The 25,370-nt window shown below is 44.5% G+C and overlaps 1 protein-coding gene across 1 annotated transcript in view; it reads left to right on the top strand.

The window, feature by feature from the left end:
• The window catches only part of LOC147116537 (neural-cadherin), a 127,137-nt gene that overhangs the window by 51,196 nt on the left and 50,571 nt on the right, over positions 1-25,370 (top strand). Inside the window, exons 4-11 of the mRNA XM_085992052.1 lie at positions 1,686-1,890; positions 9,556-9,667; positions 11,579-11,828; positions 17,311-17,453; positions 17,746-17,918; positions 18,632-18,800; positions 22,068-22,238; positions 22,658-22,830. Of these exons, the coding sequence (XP_085848178.1) occupies positions 1,686-1,890; positions 9,556-9,667; positions 11,579-11,828; positions 17,311-17,453; positions 17,746-17,918; positions 18,632-18,800; positions 22,068-22,238; positions 22,658-22,830 (1,396 nt within the window). The remainder of the gene's footprint in view (positions 1-1,685; positions 1,891-9,555; positions 9,668-11,578; positions 11,829-17,310; positions 17,454-17,745; positions 17,919-18,631; positions 18,801-22,067; positions 22,239-22,657; positions 22,831-25,370) is intronic.

Here is a 25,370-nt window from a genome sequence, read left to right as displayed (position 1 = left end):
CCCCCAGCCTCTGATCTCCGCCACCGGCCTCCTATCTCCTCTCTGGTCTCCTATATGCTGCTCCCCGGCCTCCGATCCTCCCCCTCCTACCTCCCAACCCCTGGCTTCACTTACCTGAGGGCCGCTGTTAGCGATGCAGCAGCCCAATCTTGGTTTCCTCTTCACTGGCTGGTTGTTCGCACCTCGCCGGCGCCATTAAATGAGGCTCAAGGCCCAATATTGAGGATGCCTCGGGCCTCACCATTCAGATGCTGGAAATGTACCCAGTGCTTCCCCCGAAAATGGGCCCAGAATAATTTGTGGACTATGGCTCTCTAAATACTGGGCAGACATCCAGTGGGGTACGCGCCTCTGGATGGAGTGACCACTGGCTCAGTGGTAGCATTCCCGCCTCTGAGTCAGAAGGGCTGGGTTCAAGCCTCACTCCAGACAACCCTGGTGAGTGGAGACCAGAGTGCCAGCTCTGAACACTGGGGTACTTGCATCGGATGGGTGTGGGTGCCCCTCCCCCCACCATAAAGGGTAGGTGGGACTCTTTAGCCTTGGTTGCACCCCACCTAGGAGAAGGTACGCTGAAGATAAAAACTGAGGAAGAGAACGGAAAACCACCTCAGTCATTCTTCCCTAGAATTTTGTGTGAGATTTGAGTTAGGACCTGCCTAGTGCAGAAAACAACGGTGGGTAGATATCACCAATAATTGTCTTCATTGACTTTTTATTAAAGCTGTGTTACTACAGTCAATACAGAGGGTTAATTACTGTAGGTGTTGCATAAATACCATACCATAAATACTGAGCTGTAAATATAAAGTAATATTACTCAATATAAGGCAATCCAGGCATTACAATTTACCTCTAAACAATATGGGCTGGATTCTCCTCTGCAATCTGCCAAAAATAGTGGCGGAGAATGATGGAAAATTGACCCCCATATGGGGCCTGCTGCCATTTTACTGCCCCAACCTCAATTCTCCCCACCAACCCCTGCCAAGACTGCCCCTTCCCATCTGCCATATGAAAATAATGGCAGGGTGCAGTGTTGGGGCTCGGTCTGCCTCGCATTCCCCTCCCGTCTGCCCAGTTACCACCACTTCCCAGGACTGTCACGTGGAAGGTGTGTGGTAGGCCCAGGGTAGCAGTGTAAAGGCCCTGCGGTTAGGGTATGTGGGGATAGGGCCCAGTAGAGGCCTCCTGTCTCTCCAATTTGAGCCCAACACTTATCTGCTGCGGGCCTCGTTCTCAGCTGAGGCCTTCAGTGGGCACTTTGATTGTCTTCTGCGCTTTTAAATGGTCCTTCTGCCTCTTCTGATGCTGCAGCACCTTTGGGATTGCCCTCTTCACACTGGTGGGCTTCCTTTTTGCGGTGGGAACCCTGCCAGGAGGTCACTGTGCAAAGTAGATGATCTCTAATCGAGGGAAATAGGGCAGGGTTGGGCGGATTTGGTGGGGTCAATGGAAATACAGTTCTGATACAACTCAGTCCTCAGTCTGACTTATTCCACATGGATTCCAACCTCGTGTTTGATGTGGCATGACCAATACTGTTTACCACAAACAAAAAAAAGGCATGAATATTAGAAACATGTTTTGCTTTCTTATAAGTATGTAGTTCAGAAAGATAGATAGCTCTGTAGAAACTGCGCAACATAAGTTATTGCTCAACCAGTTTCCATTCTCCTTCCCAGGTTCCTGACAGTTTCAGCCATGTCCTTTCAGAAGAAGCCTGTTAACTACAGTTTGCTAATTAATCCCAGCAGCCATTTCAGTATCAAGAAGGAGACAGGGGAGATCAGTTTGACCCGGCCTATTGACTATGAGAGCGATCAGCACCGATATCTGTTGCTGGTGAGAGCCACAGACAACCAGGACAAGTTGAGCAGCGCTGCTGAGGTACAGAACAGAACCTTTCAGTTTGTAATTATTTTGAGGTTTTAATATTTCTCTAATTCCTCCTTGAAGGGCAGTCTAAGAGGTACAACACAGTAGGCATTGCAGAGGGCCACAGGCGAAGGGGTGTGGGCTCCAAGTATTCCCAGGACTGTAGTATGGAAACCACAGACACATCACCTACATTTGAGAAGGCTTGTGGGTGGCCTGCTCCCAGATCTTTCTAATATCACTCTGAGCCAGCTGCATAGAGAATTTGCCAATGGTCCAGAGAATTTCACTCCCTCTGATTTTCGCACCCCTTCTAGAAATACGCCTCTGCTTGGTGACATGCCAGTTCAAATGGATGAGATCAGGAGTTCAACAGCGTGAAGTGTGAGGTGGGGGAGGGGAAGAAGACAAGCAACCTGGCAGAGGCTGCTGGCATTCCACACCACTGCACTACCCACAGTGCTTTATATCATGGGGCTGTTCGCTGATGATTGCATAGTGTTCAACTCCATTTGCAATTTCTCAGATAATGAAGCAGTCTAAGCCCACGTGCAGCAAGACCTGGACAACATCCAGGATTGGGCTGATAAGTAGCAAGTAACTTTTGCACCACACAAGTGCCAGGCAATGACCATCTGTAACAAGAGAGAGTTTAACCATGTCCCATGACATTTAATAGCATTACCATCAGCAAGTTCCCCAACATCAACATCCTATGGAGTCACCGTGGACCCGCAACTTAAATGTCGTGGCTACTACAGCAGGTCAGAGTCTGGGTATTCTGGGAAGAGTGGCTCACCTCCTGAACCCCCAAAGCCTCTCCACCACCAATAAGGCACAAGTCAAGAGTGTGATCAAATACTCTTCACTTGCCTGGATGGGTGTAGCTGCAACAACACTCAAAAAGCTCCAACATCAACCCAGACAAAGCAGTCCACTTGATTGACACTTCATCCACTAGCCTAAACGTCCACCCCCTATACACAGTGTATACTATCCACAGGACACACTGCAGCAACTCGTCAAGGCTTCTTAGGCAATCTCTCAAACCTGTGACCTTCACCACCTGGAAGGACAAGGGCAGCAGGTGCCTGGGAACACCATCACCTCCAAGTTCCCCTCCAAGTCACACACCATCCTGATTTGGACATCTAACGCTATTCCTCCATCATCGGTGGGTCAAAATCCTAAAACTTGCTATCTGACAGCACTGTGGGAGCACCTTCAACATACGGATTGCAGCAGTTCAAGACTAAGGCTCACCACCTTCACAGGGCAACTAGGATTGGGCAAGAAATGCCAGTCTTCCTAATGATGCCCACATCCCGAGAATGAATAATAAAACAAAAATTTCTTTCAAAGTCTCTCCATTCCAAGTACAAACTGGAACCATATCCCAGAATTTTGTTAATGCCACTCTTGAACCTACTACTAGTGGTGACAGCCCATGGTATGGCTTGCACTGAGAAACATGCCAAAACAGCATTCTTCCATATTGCAGCATGGCTTGCCTTCAGCCTGTCTCATCCCCTCTGCCACTGAAACTTTTGCCTATGTTACCTCAAGACTTACATTCTCTAATGCCCTCCTCACCAGTCTCCCAAAATCTTCCCTATATAAACTCCAATTTATCCTAAACTCCAGTGTCTGCATCCTGTTCCTGCACTAGGTCTTGCTGATCCATTATTCCTGTCCTTGCTGGCCTCCATTAGCTCCCTGTCTCCCAGTGCACCAAATTCTAAACCGTTATCCTCATTTACAAATTGATTAATGGCCTCACCCCACCCTAAGAAAGAATTTATATAGCACCTTTCATGACCTCAGGACATCCCTAAAGTACTTTATAACTATGATGAAGTACTTTTAAAGTATAGTCACTGATGTAATGTGGGGAAATGCAGCTGCTTGGTCCATATCTCTCCTGAATCCTTCACTGCTTATTCTGTGTCTCTCCTCGAATCTCCATAATTGGTCTGCCTCTCTCCTGAATACTCTACATAGTCATAGAGTTATACAGCATAGAAAGAGGCCCTTCGGCCCATCGTGTCCACGCCGGCCATCAAGCCCTGTCTGTTCTAATCCCATTTTCCAGCACTTGGTCTGTAGCCTTGTATGCTATGGCGTTTCAAGTGCTCATCTAAATGCTTCTTGAATGTTGTGAGGGTTCCAGATTCCAACCACCCTTTGAGTGAAAAAGTTTTTCCTCAAATCCCCTCTAAACCTCCTGCCCCTTACCTTGAAACTATGCCCCCTAGTTATTAACCCCTCTACTAAGGGGAAAAGTTCCTTTCTATCTACCCTATCTATGCCCCTCATAATTTTGTACACCTCAATCAGGTCCCCCCTCAGCTTTCTCTGCTCTAAGGAAAACAATCCCAGCCTGTCCAGTCTCTCTTCATAGCTGAAGCACTCCAGCCCAGGTAACATCCTGGTGAATCTCCTCTGCACCCTCTCCAATGCAATCATATCCCTCCTATAGTGTGGCAACCAGAACTGCACACAGTATTCCAGCTGTGGCCTAACTAGCGTTTTGTACAGCTCCATCATAACCTCCCTGCTCTTATATTCTATGCCTCGGTTAATGAAGGCAAGTATCCCATATGCCTTTTTAGCCACCTTATCTACCTGTCCTGCTGCCTTCAGGGGTCTATGTACATGCACACCAAGGTCCCTCTGATCTTCTGTCCTTCCTAGGGTCCTACCATTCATTGTGAATTCCCTTGCCTTGTTAGTCCTCCCAAAATGCATCACCTCACACTTTTCTGTGTTAAATTCCATTTGCCACTGTTCTGCCCATCTAACCATCCCGGCTATATCATCCTGTAGCCTGAGGCTTCCCTCCTCGCTATTTACCACTCCACCAATTTTCGTGTCATCTGCAAACTTACTGATCATACCTCCTACATTCATATCTAAATCATTAATGTACACTACAAACAGCAAGGGACCCAGCACCGATCCCTGCGGTACACCACTGGACACAGGCTTCCAGTCACAAAAACAACCTTCGACCATCACCCTCTGCCTCCTGCCACTAAGCCAGTTTTGGATCCAATGTGCCAAATTGCCTTGGATCCTATGGGCTCTTAACTTCTTGACCAGTCTACCATGCAGGACTTTGTCAAAATCCTAACTGAAGTCCATGTAGACTACATCAACTGCACTACCCTCATCCACATACCTCGTCACCCCCTCGAAAAATTCAATCAAGTTGGTCAGACATGATCTCCCCCTGACAAAGCCATGCTGACTATCCCTGATTAATCCCTGCCTCCCCAAGTGGAGACTAATTCTGTCCCTCAGAATTTTTTTCAATAATTTCCCTATCACTGGTCTGTAATTCAATGGTTTATCCCTACTACCCTTCTTGAACAATGGTACTACGTTAGCTGTTCTCCAGTCCTCTGGCACCTCCCCTGTGGCCAGAGAGGTTCTGAAAATTTGTGTCAGAGCCCCTGCAATCTCCTCCCTTGCCTCACACAGCAGCATGGGATACATCCCGTCAGGGCCTGGGGATTTATCCACTTTTAAGCCCGCCAAAACTGCTAGTACCTCCTCCCTCTCAATACTAATTTGTTTAAGTATATCACAAACCCCCTGCCTGATTTCTATGCCTACATCGTCCTTCTCCATAGTGAACACAGATGCAAAATATTCATTTAAATCCTCACCTACATCTTCTGGCTCTGCACACAGATTGCCACTTTGGTCCCTAATGGGCCCCACTCTTTCCCTGGTTATCCTCTTGCCCTTAATACACTTATAAAACACCTTGGGATTTTCATTTATTTTGCCCGCCAGTGTTTTTTCATGCCCCCTTTTCGCTCTCCTAATTTCTTTTATAAGTACTCCCCTGCACTTTCTATATGCCTCTAGGGCTTCCACTGTTTTTAGTCCTTTGTATCTGCCAAAAGCCTCCCTTTTTTTCCTAATCCATTCTTGTATATTCCTTGACATCCAGGGTTCCCTGGGTTTGTTGGTCCCACCCTTGACCTTTACGGGAACATGTTGGCGTTGTACTCTCTCTATTTCCTTTCTGAAAGACTCCCACTGCTCTGATGTGGATTTTCCTACAAGTAGCTGATCCCAGTCCACTTTGGCCAGATCCTGCCTTATCATATTAAATCGGCCTTCCCCCAATTTAGAACCTTTATTTCCGGTCCATCTTTGTCCTTTTCCATGACTACCTTAAATCTAACCGAATTATGGTCACTGTCACCAAAATGCTCTCCTACTGACACTTCTACCACTTGCCTGGCTACATTCCCTAGAATTAGGTCCAGTACCGCCCCCTCTCTTGTAGGACTTTCTACATGCTGGCTCAAAAAGTTCTCCTGGATGCACTTTAAGAATTCCGCACCCTCTAAGGCTTTCACACTCTGACTATCCCAGTTAATATTGGGGAAGTTGAAATCCCCTACTATTATTACCCTATTATTTCTACACTTCTCTGAGATTTGCCTACATATCTGTTCCTCTATCTCCCCCTGACTGTTTGGGGGCCTATAGTACACTCCCAGCAAAGTGCTTGCCCCCTTTTTGTTTTTAAGTTCTACCCATATAGCCTCATTAGAGGAACCTGCTAAGATATCATCCCTCCTTACAGCAGTAATTGACTCCTTGATTAATATTGCGACACCCCCTCCTCTTTGACACCCCCCCTCTGTCTCGCCTGAAGATTCTGTACCCGGAATATTAAGCTGCCAGTCCTGCCCCTCCCTTAACCATGTCTCTGTGATAGCAACAATATCATACTCCCATGTGTTCATCAACACCTTCAATTCATCTGCCTTACTCGCAAGACTCCTTGCATTAAAATAAATGCCATCCAGCCTTGCCATACTCCCTTGTGCCGTTATATATTTGCTCTGCCTTCCAGGCTGACTTGTTTTTTCCTCTATATTTGGCTGTGCATCACCCCCTACTATAGCTCCACTCCATATCCCAACCCCCTGCCAAATTCTTCTTGTCCACGTTCTTTAATGGTTAGTCCATCTTTCTACTGCATCCTCTACCACTTGGTCCACTTCTCTCCCAATTGCTCCATTCATCTCTTTCCTGAATCGTTTACTGTTCGGTGTGTCTCTCTCCTCAATGCTCTATCACTTAGCCCATCTCTCTCTTCAGTTGTTTGAAACAGTTTGAAGCACTTTAACTTTATAGAGAAATATACCACAATCTTTGTTTTTTTAAATAGAAGCGCAAGCATAAATATGGGCCTTGAACAGATTTTGGGAATGTGGGATTTGCTGAAATAATTTTTTAATAACCGTACTAGCTTTAGTTCAGGAAATAGATTTTTCTACTATGAGCTTTATTTATCTAATTCCATTTAATTCTTGGTTAATCTGTTTGTTCTTCATTTCCTATGTTTCATATCTTTCACCTATCATCATTACAGCTGTATTAGTCCAGTGATCACAAGCTCAACATTGTACAAAACACCCTTTAATGTCTTCCTGATTTTGTACATAACAATATTCATACAAAACATACAGCCCTGTGCAGGCAGCTATTCAAGAAAAACAATATACAGTAACATGTCTTAGAGTAGATTATAAAATTATGCTATTCTCAATTCAGGGCCTGCTGATCATTGGATTGCACATAGGTCCATGACTTCTCTATGTTCTGTTTTTACAACATTTCTGACAACTTTGAAGAGAGAACTAACTCACACACTTACCTATATCTTTTTGTTGTCTCTGAAATGTTTTCAAATCAAGAAGTGACTTCATTTCACTGCCAATTCCTAAACACTGAGGGCCCACAGTTCCACAATCTTTTGGGGGCAAAAGTGGGGTAGATCTGGAGTAGGAGGTTGAAATTTGGAGTTAAGCCCATTCTAAAATACTGGTGGAAGTGGGCAGTGGCAAAAGATGCACTCACCTTTCAAGTGGTGAATGTATGTAAATGACAGGATAATATGGGCAAAACCGGCTCTCCCAGAAATTCCAACAATTGAGCCAGAACTGCACCTGACTTAATTAAAACCTGCAGAAAAGAGGGATAAGTTACCTGCTTGACTTGCCAAATGAAGAAGCGAGATCACAGACTTTGACTGTCCACAATCAATTCTGTAATCCGCCTTTCAGCAGTTTCAGGCAGGAAATGCTTTTCTTCCCACCCTTCTGTCATGGAGCCTTTACCAATGGGTTCATGATGGCCATTCCCATATATGTCCTTATAATGGAGGAAGAACAGGAGCTGGAGGAAGAGGAAATGAGGGAGGCATACAGGAGAAGGCTACACCTGAGAAGAAAACCTAAGCGGTACCCTTCCACCACAGTCTACAGATCATTCCACTCCTGCGAGGGTTTATCAGAAGAGGCCTGCTTAAGCAGGCAGCCATTCAATAAAGAAGCATAATAGGAACTGTGGGGGTGATTTTCATCTGTCTCCCGCTCCATTAATGCTGAAAAACGGGGTGGTTGGCAGACATTTTTTTAAAACATCTCCCGCCCACTGGCTGCCTAAGGCCTGTGTGACTCAATTTTCGATTGGGCCATGAAATGCGTGGCCAGTGCTCACACCCAAACTCAATTCCAATGTTTTCCTGGCTGGCCTCCCGTCTTCCACTCTTCAGTTCATCCAAAGCTCTGCTGCCATATCCTATCCCACACCACGTCCTGCTCACCTATCACCCCTGTCCTTGTCACACTGCCAATATGAATTCACCACTAATACTTTCTGTACAAGAAATTTAAGAGAGGTGATAAAATCTATAATACACTAAATTTTGGTATGTGGGGTGCCCATTCCATTGAAAACTCCTATGTCAACCTATTCTTATGGGAAATTCCACTATAAAATTGTCCACATTTTCCTGCAATACCTGTTACTCCTGTATGCAGTGGTGTGGTAGGACTTGAGCTGCAATGTCTCCCTGTAACATAACATTCACTCTGTATTGCAGATTAATCACATCTACTTTTTCCCACAATCACTAAAAGGAAGCTTTCTGGAAAAAAACGTTTTGTTGCCATTTTGTTTACTCACTAACTGAATATTTGGGGAATGAAATAAGGGTTTAAACAAAATAAACAAGTTTTTACAAAAACCTATAAAGAGTGCTTCTCATCTCCAGTGCGCCTTCATTTACAGTTGACAGTATAAATAATGTGGACTGTGGAGATAGTCCCACACCCATGATCATTGATGGTGTGTAGGATCTGGTTCTGCTGGATCTAGAATGAAACTGGAATCGTTAACATGCCATTACTTTTCCATGAAGATTTGGCCTTTAATTATTATTTTCATATAATACTTAATTATCAAAATTAGGATTTGGTCTTAAAACAATTCTTGGCTAAAAGTAAAGGATTTTTGAGTGGGTAAGAACAGTGCAGGATTAAATATATTTTACAGTCTTTGCTTTTGCCATCCTAAAGTTGCTTTAAAACGAATATATTTTAGATAGAAAGAAAATGTTTTCATCCATATACCAACATTTTGTAATTTCAATGAATTTATGGCATGACAGATTAAGAAATATATTATACAGGCAGCTTGAAAAAAAGGAAATGAAGATTACAACAGATTTGTCTTTCTTTATAAAACACGGTAATGCACACAAGAGAGATTATGGCATTTGAAAGCCCAGATTTAAGCAGATTGACATCTGTACACTGTAATTATCAAGAACTTCAGTGTTTCACTGTGTCTCTTCTCTCTCAGGTTTTGGTAATAGTCACAGATGTAAATGACTGTACCCCAGAATTCTTTCAGTCCATATACAGTAAAGACAATGTGCTGGAAACGGTTACTACGGCAACATCTCTGCTTCAAGGTTCGTTTTCTGAAGCTAGCTTTCCAGAGATATTCATCTCACACAAAGTGATACCATTTTCATGCTCTATTGGGGCTCAATTCCTGGAAGCAAATATATAACCTTTTCAGGAACAAATCACTGTCTCAACGTGTCCACACACTTCAAAATATAAATATAACAAAGATGTTTCAATTTGTTTGGACAGTGATAAATGATGCAGAATAAGTGGCTTCAACCTGGGGTTAAATCTCATAGACAGTCTGCTAGGCTTTACGGAAATATTGGCCTCAACATTGGCGGGGAGGGAGCGGGGCGGGGGTAGGGAGAGCTCAGTGGCCGGGAAACCTGAAAGAACGGGTTTCACTCGGGTCCTGCCGAATTTAACGGCAGGACCTGATTTCCATTTTTGGAATCTGTTTCCCGACTGGCTGTCGGGCGGGTAGGCCTGTGGCACCAGGCTGCAGCTGGGGAGCGATAGATCGGGGGTCAGGGGGACGGGACATCGATGGGGTGGCCCAGAGAGGTCGGGGGTCGGGAGGAACGTCGATGGGGGGACCCGGAGAGATTGAGGGTTGGGGGACGGGAGCGACATTGATGAAGGTGTCCGGAGAGATCGGGGGGAGCAGGGGGAATCGATGGGAGGGAGGCGGGGTGGTTTGTGTCAGGTGGAATGTTAAAATGTTAAAACCTCAAACCGAACCCACCCCACCTCGAACCTGCCCACTTCTGGTTTTACTGGAGGCGGGACAGAGGGGGCTTGTCAGTAAGTTAGGCTTTCAGCTCTCTACCTAGAAGTCTGGTAAATAGGACCCCCAGTCGGGATAGACATTCGGGTAATGACTCCGAGTCCTTCTCATTGTAACCAATTCATAAGTGGTCTGAAGAACAATCAATTAATTTGTTCTGAATGAAAACTGCCTAGAAACATTCCACAAACTAGCCAGATTTCTCCATCTTCCCCAATACAGAGAAACACAGAATACAGACATACTCTTCCAGAGCACAGTTGCTACAACAGTGGCACGCTACTAATTCCTATGTAAAAATCTATAATTATCTGAAATAAGATGAATTCCCTGGATCTGTCACAGTCAGTAATTTATAGTACCAAGGGCTGTCTAAATAACTAACTGTATTGCGACTACTGAAACTTGTCATTATGTTTCATTATTACATAATTGCACCACAGTATTAAACCTTTGAGTCCTCTCGTTGTTCTATAAATCAAAACATTTACAGTTTGATCTAATTAAACTAAAAACAATAAATTTTGTTCTGGAAAATTAGAAATGGGCTTACCACCAAGATTTTGAATATATTATTGAAGTCTGTTAAAAACATTTTAACACAAGGTAGTCTTTACAGCAATGGGAGTAAAGCCTTGTCTAAAGTCAATGCCGTATTTTCAGAGTGGCTTGCATCATTCATTTGGTTTGATTTTACTTGTTTAAATATTCGGGTCATGTTATTTTTCATGTGCTCTGGTTGCATGCAGAGTTAAAACTAAAAAATGCCTGTGATATTTTAGGCCTTTTTTGATGGAAATTTTAAAAGAAAAGTTACCTGCTGACAACTGAAAGCAGCAGCTTGACCCGAGGGCAGAAATGGTACTGTTTTCCTGCCTACATAGTTAATTTTTCATTCCAGCTGCTCCTGTTGTGACCCATTTCAACACTCTGCAGGCCTCATGAATCAAGAGCTTTCTGTACAAAAGCAAGGTTACATAGAATTACATCGAATTTACAACACAGAAACAGGCCATTCGGTCCAACTGGTCTACGCCGGTGTTTGTGCTCCACATAAGCCTCCTCCCACCCATACTTCATCTAACCCCATCAACGTAACCTTCAATTCCTTTCTCCCTCATGTCATTATCTAGCTTTCCCTTAAATGAAATTGAATTTCTTTCCCTTTCCTTTGTTAATCTAGTTTCGGTCAGTGACTGTGACGTGGATGTGAATGCTGAGATTGTATATTATACCCTGAGTCCGGATTTCAGTATCTCAGCACATGGCACCATTTTCCCCTCCAGGCAGCTAGACTACGAACGGCCAAATCACTCCTATGAGTTTGTAATCATGGCTGTGGACAAAGGAGAGCCACCTCGGACAGGCACAGCAACAGTCAGGATCCGGATGGCAAATGTCAATGATGAGGCACCTGAGTTTTCCCAAATGATGTAAGCATATTAGACACCTTCAACAGAGTCCCTTTTAAAGTCAGGGCAAACAAATAATATTTCTGTTACTTATCAGTAATTCAGAAAAGACACAGAGGGCAGATATTTCATTTATTTTGATCTATTTTCGCTTTATTGCCTGGGATTGAGAGTACACAGCTGCCAGGCTTTTAGATTTATGTATTTTATTTGAATGAAAAATCCATGCTGTGATTGGCTGATAAACATACCTTAATAAAAGTAAAATGAAAATTACAGACAAGCAAAAATGACTGCAGATAATAACGAGAAACAAATTTTGTTTTGGTTGCCCTCAATTTTCTTTTCCTAACATTTTAGCATTTTATGACTCCAAGTATTTCAAGAACAATTTGTAAACTATGACTTGATTTATCCAAAATAATCAAATATTTTCAAACTAATTTGCAAAATATCACGATCAAGATAATGGCTGGGCTGAATATATTTGCTATATCGATTTGATGACTGCATTGAGTGGGGCTGGCTAGCAGAGGATTGGTCTGACTCGTGTATGATTCACACTCGCAGATTTGCAGGTTATGTAACCTTGTTTGAAAGTGTGACTTATGCAGCAGATTTTATTGTACATTGCTATATTTCCGAAAATTGGCAAAGTGTTCTTCAGGGTCCAGCTTTCGAAACTGTGTTTAAGGTAAAAATCTAGTTGACACACTATGATTAAAATTTGAGTTGGAACTAGTAAACAGCAGTTCGGATTGGTTAGTTGATCTTCTATACAGTTATAGCTGGAATTAAGATCCCAATCCCCAGCCCGACCCACGGCACTGACCCCCAACCCCGCATTGTCTTGACCCCCACCCCCCACACCGACCCACTTACCTGAGCGCTGCTGCGATGCCATCAGCGGCCCGATTTCTCACCAGTCCTCTCTAGGCTTCATCAACGGGCTGTTGCATCACGCTGGCTCCATTACAATGAGGTCCAAGGCCCAATGTCAGGGGCGCCTTGGACCTTACCATTCTGGCACAGGGTATTTACGCCCAAAGGTGGGTGGGCCCGAATTTCTAGGCAAATAGGTTTTACATTTTGATTTTTTTATCTACTCGGCAGAAATATTCACTAACCTTGGCCTGACTATGTACTCCCTGACAGCCTGGAGTTAGCTAATCAAACATATCATCATATTTGATCAGGGCTACAAATCTTTCCAAAATCGAATGTGTTTCATTATACTTTTTTGCTACTCAATTTAGCAGCACGATTATTGGCCGTACGCAAAGTTTAGCGCCTAGCGCTAATTATCACCTCCGACTGCAAACTTGGCTTTTATCGCCCCCGGAGTTGATTGGAGCGCTAAATCAGGCGCTACACACCTCTCTTAAGGCGCAAAGGCCGAGGAGTGAGGTGCTAACTAAGAGTGGGGGCGCAGCGCAGGTGCTTTCAGTTAGCGATGGAACACAGACACACTGGCGCTAGACAGTTCTTAAAGGGGAGGGTCGATCTTGCTCTCCAGCCACACCCTGCTCATTGGAGCCTTGAATCTCGGCCTGGAGAGACCTGTGCCTAAATCTTGCAGCCAAGGACTATGGAGAGGGCCTGGGAGCGAACACAGCGCTTCAGCGAGCGGGCCTTGGAGGCTCTGGTTGGCGTGGTGGAGCGCAGAAGATCAATACAGTACCCAGAGAGTGGCAGGAGGCCTTTGCCATGCGATTACAGAAGAGTGTGGAGGGAGGTGGCACAGAGTGTCTCAGGACCCATATACAATGTAGAAAAAAGTTCAATGGTCTCACTCGGGTCGTCAGGGTGAGTGGCTTTTTTTCAATACCTCTCCATCCCTCCATCTCACCCTCACTCTATGGCTAGAGGGTCTAAAAACCCCAATGCCCAACACTCACCCAACACCTATGGCCCTCTCATGAAACACACATGCACATTCCACACTTTGCATACAGTAAGGGCTATTCACCTATGGGAGGCACATCAGGCAAGACCATGGCTTTATACAGTAAGGGCTATTCACCTATGGGAGGCACATCAGGCAAGACCATGGCTTTATACAGTAAGGGCTATTCACCTATGGGAGGCACATCAGGCAAGACCATGGCTGTATACAGTAAGGGCTATTCACCTATGGGAGGCATATCAGGCAAGACCATGGCTGTATATTTACTCAGACGCCGTCCTTTTTCTTGCAGGCCAAGCTATTTCATAATAGGAGACAGCAGCAACGGATGGGTGGAGGGCGGCCTCAGCTGCAAACCCTCAGCGATCTTGAGCGCGTCCACAGGATTGTGGCAAGCCGGGTGATCGGTCCCGTCGCCACTGGAGAGGCCGATCCCGTTCTGGACAGCAATGGTAAGGTCATCACCTTTTTGTCTTCTCTCCTTCCACTTGTCCCTCACAACGCCAGCCTTTGACACTTTCAATCCAACTTACTAAATCGCTGCACTCATTCCTCCCTTACTGCCACCCTGTCCTCACGCTAAAGCCATTCTTGTACCTCCCTGCTTTCAGATGGTGATTCACCAGCTGAGGAGATGGGCCCTCAAGCTGCCAGTGGGAGTGAAGCTGCAGGCAAGGAGGAAGATGAAGCCGGAGCATCAGCGCCACCCTCTCCCGAGGAAGCCCATGCACACACCGGGAACATGCCTTCCCTGGAGGGGAGCAGCGGGAAAGGGTTTGATGAGGGTGAAGCTCCAGGACCCAGCAGGCTGCAGCAATGCGATGGAGGTAGGGAAGCTCGGGGGCCTTCTCCCCGGAGGGAGAGTATGCCAGCGAGTCCTACTGCACTGGACGCAGAGGAGGAGCGGCTGATCGCTGAAATGAACACCCAGGCGGTGGACATGCACACTGAGCTCATGGGTGCAGTGGGAAGGGTGCCCGAATGCATTGAATCACTGGCAAGGAGTGTAGAGCACTTCGCTGTAGCACAGGCGGATGCCACGCAAATGCTTAATGCTGCAATTCAGTCACTGGCTGCCGTGACCCCATCTCTGACTGCTCTCATGCAGACTCAGATTGAGGCCACGCGAGCACTGACTGCTGCCATCCTCGCTGGTTCAGACACATTTCCTCGGGGCTCTCACCGTGCCGCAGCAGGCCAGCAATCTGTGCTCCAGCAGATTGCTCCGGATGCTGAATTGCTGCCCCGTGGGAGTGCCAGTGTGTCGGTCGAGCAGGGAGTTGCTGTCCTCTCTCAAGATGACAGCATTCCTGCTGCCACCACTGTCACTTCTCCACTGCACTTGCCACCGCCTGTAGGACAGACTGCTGCCGCCCATGCAGAGTTGGTGCAGTCTGCAGCCGGGCCCTCCAGGCCCAGAGCTGGTCGAGGCCGTCCTTCAAGGGCATCTGCAGTCCCAGGTTCTGACAATCAGCAGCCTTCCAGCAGCCTTGCTGCAGCCACTGGGGTCCCATTACGGAGGAGCAGTAGGGTGGGAAGGGGGGAAGTGCGCAAGGGAAGGAGATCACCCTCGAAGGGCAAAAAGTAGGAGGTGTGACAAAATGTTGGTCATTTTTTTATTAAAGGCCGAGGCTCGTGGTCAAACTTTTGTTTAGTGTTTTGGACATTATCTCCAGGTTGTGAGAACCAGTTATGTTAATGACTGTTTTTTTGTGTTTCTTTCTATTAGTTTGTTATGAGGAAATGATACACACAGTGTTTGTAAAATAAATAAGTTTTTGTATTCAAAATGTACATGTTTGGTCTTTGCAATCATTGCTGCCTTGGCTGGCTTAGGGGTTGTGGGTTGGTTTCATTCATGTTGTTCTCAATGGCAAAAGCCATTTCCTCAGCAGGGGCCTAGAAGCGGCTTGCTATCAGCCATTGACGGACGGCCCTTCCAGTTTCTACATTGTGGGCCTCCCTCCCGCCTTGGTGCTGCTGATGATCATCCCCCTGCTCTTCCTACTCCTCCTCTGGTGGTGCTCCAAGGCCTGGTGGCATTGGCTGGGTCCTGAGGATTGCCAGGTTATGCAGCATGCAGCACACAACTATGAAGTGGGAGACTCACTCAGGCGAGTACTGCAGGGCTCCTCCAGAATGGTCCAGACAGCGGAACCATTGCTTGAGCACGCCGATTGTGTGCTCAACGATGTTCCTGGTAGCTAGATGGCTCTCGTTGTACCGCAGCTCAGCAGGGGTGTTGGGCGTACGGAGCGGTGTCATCAGCCAGGTGCACAGTGGATATCCCTTGTCCCCGAGAAGCCTGGGTGATGCGGTGCCTGGAAAAGTTCTGCCACAGTAGTCTGGCGCAGGATGTATGCATCGTGGCTGCTGCCAGGATAACAGGCATTGACAGCAAGTATTAGCTGTCTGTGGTCACAGACCAACTGCATGTTTAAGGAATGTAACCCCTTTCGGTTGCGGAAATCCTCTGCATTCTCATGCGAACCCCGCAAAGCCACATGCATGCAGTCAATGGCGCCCTGCACCATGGGGAAGCCCGCTATCCTCGCAAAGCCCATAGCGCATTCATGCTGCTTGGCCGGGGTCATGGGAAAAGAGATGTACTCTCATCTCCTTTTATAGAGGGCATTTGTGACCTGACGGATGCAGCAATGGACCGCGAACTGGGAGATATTGGCGATGTCCCCAGTAGCTGATTGAAATGAGGCAGTGGCATAAAAGTTGAGAGCCACTGTTATCTTCACTGCCACTGACAGAGACGTCCTGCTCCTCAGTTGAGGCTGCACATCTGGCTGCAGCAGGTGGCAGAGCTCAGTGACCACCTCCTTGCTGAAGCGCAGCCTTCGCAAACACTGCTCCTCAGACATATTAATATATGAGAATTGTTGGTGAAATACCCTGGGAGGGTAAGGTCTCCTGTACAGAGGCCTGTTGGCCTGCCTCCATCTGGCCATAATTGCCACTCTCTCTCTGCGTCTCTGTGGCCTCCGATTCTGCTGGCGCAGGACGACACCCCCAATTAGTGCAGCCTCCATAGTCTCTTGGCAATCAAAGTAATGAAGGTCAAAAACCAAAGTACCTGCAAATTTATGCTCAGTAGCCAAAACTACTGCACACAGTGTTGACTCAATGCAGAAGTCTCTCTTTGTCTCTCTCAAAATCCCTCTCTCTCTCTCAGAACGAGTGGTGCAAAAATGTCTACCACAGAAAAAGCCAGGAAGAGGCCCCCTTTAAATAGCGCCCCCCCAGCCCTACAGCGACTGGGAAGCGTTTCAGTCTACCTGTCGTTGGTTGCGCCAGGCGGAAAGGGGGGGGGTGCCACTCAATTTCCGTTCCGGGGCGCCCCAAAGGCGTTGCACGCTCGAATGACGTCAAGATCTGCGGGCGCAGGAGATCGAGGTGGTATTGTTTAGCGCCGGTCAATTTTGCGAGAGGCGCAGATATCGCCGCGCCCAGGCGCTAGTTGCTTTGCGCCCCATTAATGTGCTAACGGGAGGTGCAAACCAACTGAATTTTTCCCCCAAAAGGTTCAGATTTAGATCTCTTTAAGACTCCAAACTATGTGCTAAAGTGTTCATTGTGTTCCTCTAGCTATAGGACCTTTGTTTCTGAAGATGCAGGACCCAGCACTCTAGTAGCTACAGTACATGCTAAAGACCCTGATGGAGATGGAGTCGACTATGAAATCTCCGCCGGAAATGAAGAAAGAAACTTTGTTGTTGATAGCCAGAAAGGTGAGCTGGATAGAGGAGGACAATAGAGGCAGAAATTTAGTATAACAATCTCTGCCCATTTTTCTGCTCCATTACACCCTCTTTACTCCTGTTAATCAGGTATGCATCCTAAGGAATATTGCAGAAACACTCTAATGCATCTTCGTGGTTTCAAGAGTTCATTCTGATACAAAGTCATCTGGTGGCCGGTGTTAAAATGGCTTTTTGGTGCAGTTTGATTCTGTTGCATTTTTGGCACGTCATAATGGATAGCAAATACTGATTTAGACAAATTCTTGCTTAAATCTTCTAGGGCTCATCCGTCTGCGCTCTAATCCACCTCCCAGACTACAAGGGACAGAGTACGTTCTTCATGTCACAGCAACTGATGACAACTTTTCAGGTGGCCCTCATTCTCTCAGCACCACAACACTAGTTATTGTGGGAATCAATGATGTTAATAACAACAAACCTTTATTCGAACAGGTACATGAGAATGAACAGTTACCTGGGGCCTAAAGTTACATTTGTGTCAGAAAGTTATAATTTTAGGATTGAGATTCATTATTTTCTGCTAAATAAAACTTCCAAACAAGCAAACAACAAAGGCTGTTTGTTGGGAGTTTTTCAAACCCAATTGTAAATTATATTTCCCCACTTCAGAAAGTGTAACTTTCTTGCCCAGAAATGAACCCCCCCATGGTATTTCTCACTGTCAGTCGCAGCATACACTCGTGTCACCCTTTCCTCCATAGGATCACCCACCCTTCACTGCAGGACCTCCATAGCCTGGTTGAACTATGGGCCGTTGTGCCCCAACCATTTTTCTGCCAAAAAGAAAACACACTTTTAAGGGGAGCTGGCTGCCTTTAAGAGCTATTAACAACAGAAATTCCACCCCCGAGAGCTTGGCACACGCCCAGCGCATCATGTGCTACATGCGTAGAGCGCTATTTAATTAAGTAAATGACTTGATCTCACATTATGTGGCAAAAACAGCTTATAGCAGCCAGGATGCTATCCCCGGGAGTGTGAAATCAGACAATTACCCATGTCTAGTCTCCAACATATATTTGCCCAACACATCTACTGCCTTTGGAGTAAAAAGAATATTCAGTATGTTGTTGGTGTGGTTTCTGATCTTAGATATCACATAACAAAGGAGCATTAAATTATCGTGTGATTCTTTTTTCATTTAGTGTCACTTTTACCGTGAAAATGCCTCCGTGTTTGAGAACCAGCCGCTCGGAACATTTGTACTGCAGGTTGAGGCCACTGATGCAGATGAGGGAGCTAATGGACAAGTGAAGTATGGGATTATGCACAGAGATGGCATTCCCCCTGCATTCCATATTCATCCTGACACTGGTAAGCAAACAAAATAAAATCAGCTCGACCGTTCTGGACGTGTTGTTAGCTTTTTGGAGTTCTTTAAGTTTTGGTCCAAGTTCTGTGATTTGGGGACAAGCACCAGCACATGATGACATCCATTGATTTAATCAGTTTGGAATAGTGCCAAATGAATCACTATAGAAAGAAAGAATTGTAAAGGACAGGAACGGATATAAAGTCCGGTGGGCTCCTCTATGGCATTTTATTTTGCAAGGGGATTGGGCACAAGTAGAGTTAGTTAAAGATTTGGTTGATTAGACCCCACCTGCTTACATTGACAGACTGAGTTGCAAATTGTCCAGCCAATTCCTCAGCCTCATGGTTGCCCTTTTCTTCTTCTGCCTCTTGCTGTCTTTCTTCTCCTGTCAGCTCCATGTTTAGGTCCTTTTGCAGGACAGCATTGTGCAATATTAATCTTGGTTGTGCTATGCTTTCGCACTCCTTCTGATCTGTCCAAGCAACAAAACCATTATGTACAGATGCAGAGAATGTGTTCCACTATGATCCTGATAGATGCATGGGCTGCATTGTACCTCTCCTCAGGTCTTGTCCTTGAGTGATGCAGTGATGACATGAACCACAGCTTCTTGGTCCAGTAACAGCCATCTTTCAGTCTTCTTGACCCTTCAAATAACTGTCAACTAACATTGAATACCATAGGAGTTTCAGGTTCATCTGATTGCATTAGTGGCCAATTAATATCTGAAATGAGGAAATAGGGTCCTGTGGAGGGTGTGGTAGGAGACCGTTAATAGTGGTGTAGAGAGTTTGGACTTGTTCCATTTCCTTAGGATGATCTTGGATTAGGAAGTGGATTTGAAAAGAAAGTGGAAAAGGAATTAAGGTATAACTTCAGGTAGTCAAGCCAGATCTGGCATTGTACCTGGCATCTGGTCAGTCACTGAACATGTGCAGTTGATTTTATGGCCCAAAGATACATGGAACTAACAGTATTGATAGTCTGTTCTCACCATGTTCTGAGCAGAAACATTTAATTCGTAAGATTGTCAACATTTGCCAACATTTCAACGACACTTTCTGACCGAAGGTGTTACTGGGTCACTGATCAGCACATCTTACATTATTCTGTATACATATTCACTACACAAATTGTTGCAGCATGCTTTGAAGTTGGCTTTTGCCAGATGACATGAACATTTCTATGAAGGTTTTCAAATTCCTCACCAGAGATTCTCTAGCAACAGACTTCGAAGTTGATGCTTTTATTATTTCCTTGTTTGGATCTCCTCATCACTGCTTTCCTGGAGTTGATCTTACATGAAAAGGGAGTAGTTTTGAAAGTACAGGAAATTGAATGTGACAAAGCAGTTTAAACTAACTGAGAATAAAAGTTAGAAAATCTGTTTTAGCATCAGCATGCTCCAAATCCTGTTCAATTTACACTTCTCCATCTGCTTCACAGCATTACAATTGTGTCCAAATCAATTTCAAACCATTTTGAGCTGCTTAAAGCAAGGCATACGCACACAATATATATAAATAGCAATGTCTCACATTAAGTATAGTGCGTAGAAAATTTGACTGAGGTCAATTCTCTCACACTAATAAGTTGAAACTTACAGTTATTCTTAACATAAACCAGATACTGTGGTGCATACTGGCCTCTCCCAGCATTGACTGACAGCTATTGCTGTTCTCCTTCTTCTGTATCTGGTTGAAAAGTCTGATTGACTTTCTGACTGATTTCTTTTTAAAATGTTTAATGCAGTAAGTCCAGGTTCAACCCTGTGTTGATGTTTCTTAGACTACAATCAATGCATGAACCAATTTTGAGATGTTCCAGACAATCACGCTCCACTTTATAGATCCAACATTATATCAGTAAACGACCCAGATATGACACTTTCTACATTTAGGAATAAATGTATAAGTATGTGTAAGAGGTGTAGAACAGAACAGAGTGAAATGTGCAAACATTTCAACAGCAGTTTGAAGAACTGCAAAGAGTGTCCACTTACCCTTTTGAGAAAAAAACTTTAATACAAAATAAACTAGCTTTTATCTTGTATGTAGGAGGTATTTAGTGTTGGTGAATGAGATACAAAAAACATGTGAAGCCAATGGCACTGAGTACTGGGCGGGGTAACAGGTGGCTGATGTGATACTGCCTGTTTTGCGCTACCGCACAAGAAAGATTTCTATCCCATAAGCTTTGTAATTGTAATTTATAACGTTGAAAATGGAGGATTCACTTGTTGGGGGTGCGGCAGATTTGTTATGTCGTAGAGATTCATTTTCGGTGAGGGTATGAATCTCTCCATTCGTAAGTATTTTCCTCAATTATCTAATTTGCCCACAAATGTATCATCTGTGGCCAAGGCATTGAGCAGATGGCCTGCCTGGCTTCTGTCAATGCCACCCTGGAAAAAGTTGCTAGAAGACATGTCAGGGCAGCCCAGGATGTCTGTTACTTTGGTTGTTCTTTCCTCCTTCTGGCAAACTGTCAAGTCCTTGTGTGTACTCAAAACGTATTATTATGAGGTACCATTTATTGATGCTTAATTAACTGCACAACAGTGGAGATAATTTGATGGCTTATTAAATGTTGAGGGGTGTTGTCTGCATGGTGCATCACAGTTAGGGCAGTTTTAACAACCATTTCTTTTTTCTTTTATTGGTAGTGAGAATTCCTCTTAAAGTGCTTTTCTCTCCTGTACCTTTTGTTGACCTTCCTCTGCCTTACACTATGTGTGGACAAGACGGCAGCAATACCACTTTCAAACCCACCACTAGAAGTTAGATGGAAGCAGTTATGGGATGACTCTTCCTAAGATCAAAGAATCAGTATTTATAATCTTACCACTCCTGTGACTGGTATTTAACATGTTTTTAACTGCTTGTCAGGGAATCATATTCTAGTCGGAAGCAACAGGAATGTCAGCAGAGACAAGCAGTCGATGAAGCTTCTGTAGCTGACTGAACTTAGCATTAGTGGATTTATTTTTGTGGTGACCAGTAATGCTGGTTGAGCATGTTATTCCAGTCATTTTATTAAGTTCCAGCTGTAAACACAGATGTGGCATGGATTAAGGTTGCCATGATTGTGTTGTACGCTATCTTACTTTGAAAATGGACTTTTGTCTAAACATTCACAAAGGTGAACATTAAGCCCTTTTAAGAAAGAAAAAAAAATAGATTGAATGTATAAACTTGAAGGTCAACAGCTGTTGGGAGTTTTTCCAGTATCAATCTTGTCTGACATAAGAGCCATTGATATTTCAGGGATTATCACAACAGCACAACAGTTTAACCGAGAGCCGCTGAGAGAATATGCCATCACTGTTACAGCCACCGACCAGGCTGCTGAACCACTTATTGGCATCTGCCAGATAAGCATTCTCATCCTCGATGAAAATGACAACAACCCCAAATTTGAAAATATACGTTATGAGTGTAAGTATTAACAAAATAACCTATGCAGAGAAATGGTAGAATTATACTGATTTCACTGTAAAGGGAAAAGATCCTTTGAAATAATCTGTATGTGGAACATCATATAACAAAAGCAATTCCTCTATGCATGAATGCTGTTAAACTGTAACATGTGCAGAACCCAATGTAAAAAGAATTATGCAGGATAATGTTAATACAGTGAGTGCTCAACTTTGAATTTTTTTGTGACTGCCAGAAAATATTTATTTAAAATACAGTCAAATATTTTACCAGATTTTATGTGCTATGCATACAGAAAAGTGACTTTTACAATGGTAAAAGATTTTGGGATTTTATCAAAATGATGACTTTTATGTGTAGAAGGCACATTTATAGCAAACACCCTCTTGATGAATAGATTTTCAAATGCTGTCTTTTAGATTTTCTTAGAGAAGACACACTAATTGGAACAAGCTTTCTGCGTGTTGCTGCTCATGATGATGACCAGGGTACAAATGCTGCTATCACCTACTCAGTGCTCGCAGAGGAACCTGAGTATTTCCGAGTTAATCCAGCCACAGGCTGGGTTTATGTACATCAACCTATATCGCAGGTAGAATACTTCTATACAACTCAACAGCTTACATGGGGAGAAAATCAACCTGCCCGCTCATTCTCTGCAGTCTCCAGGTTCTATCTATCTCATCTTCTGAGTCTATCTCCAAATATTTGCTATTGGTCCTCTGTCTCTTTAATGTATCCCTGTTTCTGTTTCCTGGATGTGTCTCTAGAATATTTGGCTTCTTTTCCCAACTTTTCATTTTATCTCCACAATCTTCAGACCCTGTTTTACTCTGTGTCCAGGGACCATTCCAATGACATATGATCTTGTGCTCCTTCATTAACACAGGTGCATGTGCCTATTGTCAGTAGTGTAATGTTACCAACACAACTGTTGCTCCCACTTCCACTGTGTGTTATTTCACATACATTTCAGAATTACATTTTTAACTTTGCTAATTTTGTTAAAAATGATTGAGAGTTGCTAAAATCAATTGGAAAATACTGTTTTGCATTATCTATATGGAAATAAGTTTTTAACCAATTCTTGATATGCACGTTATTTTAAACTATTACAGACACAATGGGCTGGATTTTCATTGAGGAGTCGGGACAACAACTTTCGGGGTTGTAGTCCCGCCTCCATCGAGTTCTAGCCAACCCACGCGATTTTGACTTGATTGACCTTGTTGAGCCCGCCCAGCGGGTTCAGCAGGCCAATTAAGGGCCACCCGGCAACAGGTGATGTCACAGATTGATATTTAATCTGTCAAGACCTTTTGACAGATGAAATATCAGCGTTTCACAGCTGTTTGAAGCTGTCAAACAATGACAATCTGTACTCCAAGTTAATTCCTTCCTCTCAGGATGATTTAGAGATCTCCCTGGAACAGAAAGCTGAATGCTGCAATTTTTGACAGCTCGCAGCCATTCTGCTTTAGTGCCGGTGAGATGAGGGACTCTCGAGACCTGAAGGAAGGAAGGCTGTAACGGTAAGTAAAGGCATGTAAAACTTATTTAAACACTTTACACACACCAAACACACTTACCTTTGCATTCATGCACCCATCATTCACCTGAACACCGGACATCTCGACCCCTCCAAACCCTTCATCCCGACAGTCCGCCTCCTCTAACTTGGCGTGGTTTGGACCCGTCGGGAATCCCACACTTCAACATTAAAAATAGGGATTAGGCTAAAAACTGCCTTTTAACTACTTGTTAACAGGCAGTTAATTGGCACTAATCCCCCTTCCCGCCTCGGGGAGGCGGGTCCCAGTGCGGGTCGGGTACCCGTCTCCTTTGAAACTGGCATGGAGGCGGGTTGGGTGCGGGATGGGTTCATGCCCCCCGATTTTGGGATTTTAACCCCCCACATGCCTCCAATCCCGCCTCCACGGCCCAATGAAAATCCTGCCCAATGTATAGCGATCAGTGGACAGGCTGGATCAGCTTATTAGTGAGCCCTTTTAGGGTTCATGGAATAGCCCCCAAAAAGAAGAAAGTTAAACATTCAAAAAGAAAAAATACAATTTGGGAAATATTACCGGAAGGAAAAAGAAGCATGTCAATTAATTTGTTCTTTTAATGATATTATTTCCGACAATAATTGTCACTATTACACTCAAAAGGATAGAGCAGGGTGCTTTTTAAGTGGTGAAAAGCTAAAAAACAGTGGAGGTCCAAAGAGACCTGGGGGTCCAGGTACATGGATCATTAAAATGTCACGCACAGGTACAGAAAATAATTAAAAAGGCTAATGGAATGCTGGTCTTTATATCTAGAGGACTGGAATACAAGGGGGTAGAAGTTATGCTGCAGCTATACAAAACCCTGGTTAGACCACACCTGGAGTGCTGTGAGCAGTTCTGGGCACCACACCTTAGGAAGGATATATTGGCCTTGGAGGGAGTGCAGCGTAGGTTTACCAGAATGATACCCGGACTTCAAGGGTTAAATTACGAGGAGAGATTACACAAATTAAGGTTGTATTCCCTAGAATTTAGAAGGTTTAGGGGTACTTTGATTGAAGTTTTCAAGATATTAAAGGGAACAGTTAGGGGAGATAGAGATAAACTATTTCCGCTGGTTGGGGAGTCTAGGACTAGGGGGTATAGTCTAAAAATTAGAGACAGACCTTGCAGGAGTGAAATTAGGAAACACTTCAACATACAAAGGGTGGTAGAAGTTTGGAACTCTCTTCCGCAAACAGCAATTAATGCTAGATCAATTGTTAATTTAAAATATGTGATTGATAGATTTTTGTTAACCAAAGGTATTGAAGGATATGGGCCAAAGGTGGGTATATGGAGTTAGATCACAGATCAGCCATGATCTCATTGAATGGCGGAATAGGCTCGGCAGGCTGAATGGCCTACTCCTGCTCCGGTTCAACGGAATCTGCTCAAATGTGCTAAGGGTTTGTATGCTAGCAACCCACATCATAATTTCAAGGCCTATCGGATAGATTTTCATTTACATTGAAATCAATGGGTTCTATAAAGTGCATGTGATCCACCTTGTCAGATTACTGTCTGGCTGTTAAAAAAATTAAAACCTGCCCCTGTGTTTTCTAACTGGAAAGTATTTTCT

This window comes from Somniosus microcephalus, chromosome 6, assembly GCF_052327205.1.
Source record: "Somniosus microcephalus isolate GS21.2 chromosome 6, FLI_Smic_1.0, whole genome shotgun sequence".
Lineage (NCBI taxonomy): Eukaryota > Metazoa > Chordata > Chondrichthyes > Squaliformes > Somniosidae > Somniosus > Somniosus microcephalus.
Note: the sequence above shows the minus strand (reverse complement) of the source record. Positions and strands in the feature narration are given on the sequence as shown.